At 47.9% G+C, this 4,676-nt stretch overlaps 1 protein-coding gene across 1 annotated transcript in view; it reads right to left on the bottom strand.

Annotated features, from left to right (window-relative positions):
* The window catches only part of TMPRSS6 (transmembrane protease, serine 6), a 61,917-nt gene that overhangs the window by 24,688 nt on the left and 32,553 nt on the right, over positions 1–4,676 (bottom strand). The window contains exons 10-11 of the mRNA XM_019515270.1: positions 2,203–2,312; positions 223–368 (exon numbers count right to left, since the gene is read on the bottom strand). Coding sequence (XP_019370815.1) covers positions 223–368; positions 2,203–2,312 — 256 coding nt within the window. The remainder of the gene's footprint in view (positions 1–222; positions 369–2,202; positions 2,313–4,676) is intronic.

The following is a 4,676-nucleotide window of genomic DNA, read 5'->3' as shown; positions in this document are numbered from 1 at the left end:
AAACAAAAATATTCCCAGAGCTGCCACCATCACCTGAAAGAGGCCCGTACAGTGTGTGTGTGTGTGTGTGTGTGTGTGTGTGTGTGTGTGTGTGTGTGTGCGTGTGCGTGTGTGCCTGTGTGTCATGACACAAGTCAGAGATATAAGAAAGATTTTGAATGGCTGTGAAAGATGCTTTGCCACCTCAGTGTGTCACGATGATGTGAGAAGCCATATGCTTACGATCCGACTGGTTGTATAGGCTGTAGGCGGCCTGCATGCCAGGTCCAGTCAAGGAGATCTGAGATGTGAAGCTGATGGTGATGCCAGCAGAGGACACTACTGGAATCCTTTCAGCGTAAGCTTGCAGGGTCCGCAGGCCACACAACCTGACAGGGAAGCACACCAAGCATGATATCTCAGGGTGAGGTTGAAGGGGAAGAATGTAGCCTTTGAGGGCAAAGCAGCACTGGTTTCGTTGGTTTTGTACTACTTTGGGAGTGGCAATTGCTTTGAAGGGAAGAGAACCTCAAGGACTTGAATAACTGAGATGGGGAAACATTCTCAATATGTTTTGAGGATTTAAGTTAAGGATAGAGAAAAGAGTAAGGAACCCCTTGGGAACACAAGATAACCTGGTCAGCGTGTAGGGGATCTAGCACCATGTTTGGTTTTCCATTGCCCCACCACTAAACAGCTGAGCAGATAGAGCCTCTCCAGTGACAGAAGTGGTGTCTCCCTGGATTAAGACTTGTGTAACTGGGGTAGAAACCACCTCCAAAAGAGCAAAGAAAAGGAAACATGTAATAGGAGCAGCCACAGAGATGGGCAGTCAGAGGAAAGTAAAGGAGAGATTCTAGGAAGAGATGGTAAGAGTCTGGAGTGAAGGCTGTGGCAAAGGCCATTTGAAGTTAGTGAAGGGCAGGTATGCAATAGTTCTGCATGTGCAACACTGAAGAGGTTTGGGGTAACACCTTGCAGTTGGATACAGAAGAGAGGCACAGGGAGAGAACTGGAGAAATGGGTGCAAAAGGGTCACGCAGAAATGGGCCCAGATTCTGCCCTTAGTTACTGAAGTGAAAGTCCACCATGACACCATGGACTTTGGAGGTCGTAACTGTAATTAACTCCTATCTGGGTATACCCCCTGTATTTAAACAGATTTTGCTATTCCCCCATGTTCTAAAGGCTTTTGATTGTGAAATAAGAGCTAAACAGAAAAATGAAATAGAGATAGAGGAGTGAAAAGGTGCAGGCAAAGGAGAATTATAAATGGAGGGTATGTTGGTGAGATGGGGAAAACCAGGAAGGCTTCAGTGGATAGTGAAACAACTCTTATGCCAGTAGTGGTGCATCTGAGTTCATCACTGACCTAATGTCCACTGATTTCAAGGAGTTCTAGATCAAGCCCAGAGACAGTGAGGTGGCTGAGGCTTTCATGAGCCGGTGAGATGAAGTCTGTAAGGTAGGCTGGAAAGAGGCCAGGGGTGGCTCCAGAGAAAGAAGATATTTTGAACAGGATTCTGCAAGAAGTGTAGAACCAGCTGAAAGGCTTTGAGAAGGAGGATGCTGCGCCCATGCTTCTGTGTACGAGGGAAAGCAGGCAGCAACTTTCAGTAGATGAAGGCATGTGGGCTTAGGGAGGCCTCAAAAAAGGAAGTCACTACAGTCAAAGCAGGAGGATATGGAGCCTGGGTGGCAGCTCTCTGCGGAGGTGGATTCAAGGCAATGGCAGACACAGACAATATTGCAGAGGTGGTGATAGGCAGATTTGCAAACACTGGAGATGTGGGAGGATGCCAAGGTTACACACAGAGGAGGAAACTAGGAAGTCTGATTCAAACAATGAAATAAAGAAGGCAGGTTGATAACGAAGCTGGAGACTGCTGAGGATGTTTCCCCTGATCTTGGAGATACTGAGCTGAGGCAGTTTTACACTGCCTTAACTAAGAAAGACAGAGTCTGTGGACAAGGAGGAGTCATTAGAGAATTGAAAAAAGATATAGGCAAGGAAGTGGCATCAGCACAATAGTGAGCAGTTAAAGGTAAAGGCTGAGATAAGATGATGGAGTGGGAGTGAGCAGATGCCTTGTGAAGATTTCCAGAACAAACTAGGGACTGGGCTGAACAATAGACGGCAGTGGGACAATTCAGACTTGCAGCAAAGCTATTCAGGAATGGGAAAATGGAGGGTGAGAAATGAGCAAGAATATGAGTGCACACCTTCTGTTCTGAATGATCCACTGGCCTTGAGTGCACGGCAGGTCATGCGTCTGCCTCCTGAGCGCGTAGGCATCAAACCAGAGCACAACTCCGTAGTCGAGAGATGGGACCTGCATGGGGAGCAGTCTAAGCGCAGAGCTGAGACAGCATCAGCAAGCAACATTCCCTCCCACCCAGGAGGAGACAGACATGAATCATAGAGTTATAGAAAATTAAGGTTGGAAGAGAACTCAGGGGGTCATCTAGTCCAACTCCCTGCTCAAAGCAGGACCATCCCCAACTAGATCATCCCAGCCAAAGCTTTTTCTAGCTGGGCCCTAAAAACCTCCAAGGACAAAGATTCCACCACCTCTCTGGGAAAGCTCTTTCCGTGTTTTACTACCCTCCTAGTGAGAAAATTCTACCTACTTTCCAACCTAAATTTCCCCTGCTGCAACTTGAGACCATTGCTCCTTGTTGTGTCATTTGCCACCGCTGAAAACAGTCCGGCTCCATCCTCTTTTGAACCTCCCTTCAGGTAGTTGAAGGCTGCTATTAAATCCCACCCCCACCCCCGTCTTCTCTTCTCCAGAATAAATAAGCCCAGTTCCCTCAACCTCTCCTCATAAGTTGTGTGTCCCAGCCCCCAAACCATTTTTGTTCCCTCCAGTGGACTCTCTCCAATTTGTTGACATCCTTTCTATAGTGGGGGCCCAAAACTGGACACAGTACTCCAGATGTGGCCTCATCGGTGCTGAATAGAGGGGAAGAATCAGTTCCCTTGACCTGCTGGCAATGCTCCTACCAATGCAGCCCAGTATGCTGTTAGCCTTCTTGGCAACAAGGGCACGCTGTTGGCTCATTCATCTTACTGTCCACTGTAATCCCCAGGTCCTTTTCTGCAGAGCTGCTGCCCAGCCAGTCAGCCCCCAGCCTGTACTGGTGCATGGGATTGTTCTTTCCTAAGTTCAGGACTTTTCACTTATCCTTGTTAAAGCTCATGAGAATTTTTTTAGCCCAATCCTCCAATTTGTTGAAGTTACTCTGAATCGTAGCCCTACCTTCCAGCATATCTACTACTCCCTCCAGATTTGTGTCATCTGCAAACTTGCTAAGTGTGAACTCTATGCCATTTTCCAGGTCATTGATGAAGACATTGAACATAACCGGCCTCAGGACCTATCCCCTGGGCAGTCCACTTGATACCGGCTGCCAACTAGACTTTGAGCCATTGATTACTACTCTCTGAGCCCGATGCTCCAGCCAGTTTTCTATCCAACTTTCAGTTCATCCATCCAGCCTGTACTTCCTTGGCTTGCCTGCAAGAATGTTGTGGGAGACCGTAGCAAAAGCCTTGCTAAGATCAAGGTACACCACATCCACTGGTCTCCCCACATCCACAGATCCAGTTATCTCCTCATAGAAGGCAATCAGGTTGGTCAGGCATGACTTGCCCTTGGTGAATCCATGCTGACTGTTCCTAATCACTTTCTTCTCCTTCAAGTGCTTAGAAATAGATTCCTCAAGGATCTGCTCCATGATTTTTCTGGAGACTGAAGTGAGGCTGACTGGTCTGTAGTTCTCTGGACCCTCCTGTTTCCTTTTCTTAAATATGGGCACCATGTTTGCTCTTTTGCAATTACCTGGGACCTCTCCTGATCGCCATGAGTTTTCCAAGTTGATGGCCAGTGGCTCTGCAGTCACATCAGCCAACACTTTCAGCATGCTTGGGTGTATCCCATCTGGCCCCATGGACCTGTATATAACCAGCTTTTCTAAATAGTTCTTAACCTGTTCTTTCACCACTGTTGGCTGCTCATCTCCTCCCCAAACTCTGCTGCCCAGTGCAATAGTCTGGGAGCTGACCTTGCCTGTGAAGACAGAGGTGAAAAAGGCATTGAGCACTTCAGCCTTTTCTGCATCCTCTGTCACAAGTTTGCCTCTCCCATTCAGTAAGGGACCCACACTTGTCCTGATCCTTCTTTTGCTACTGACATACTTGTAGAATCCCTTCTTGTTACCCTTCACATCCCTTGCTAGCTGCAACTCCAATTGTGATTTGGCCTTCCTAACTTCATCCTGGCATGCCTGACCAATGTTCTTATACTCTTATACTTATGAAGGGGAGAGCAGTGGATTTAAATGGTGCCAAGGTAGCAAAAGTGGGGCACAATCTATGCTGGTATTATGCTAGTGCCCTCCAAAACTCTGCACCTGAATCCCATTCTACACAACCCTGACCCAACCAGCAGGGTGCTGCATTTGGGCAGTAGTAACCAGCAGCACGCTTATAAGATGGGAAACTCCCTTCTTGAGAGCACGAAGGCAGAAAGGGATCTTGGAGTCATTACTGACTCCAAGATGAACATGGGCCGACAATGCGAGGTCACGGTTGGCAGGGCTAACCGGACCTTGTCGTGCATCCACAGGTGCATCTCAAGTAGGGCCAAGGAGGTGATCCTCCCCCTCTACACAACACTGGTCAGGCCACAGCT

This window comes from Gavialis gangeticus, unplaced genomic scaffold, assembly GCF_001723915.1.
Source record: "Gavialis gangeticus isolate Ggan-Ray unplaced genomic scaffold, GavGan_comp1, whole genome shotgun sequence".
NCBI lineage: Eukaryota > Metazoa > Chordata > Crocodylia > Gavialidae > Gavialis > Gavialis gangeticus.
Note: the sequence above shows the minus strand (reverse complement) of the source record. Positions and strands in the feature narration are given on the sequence as shown.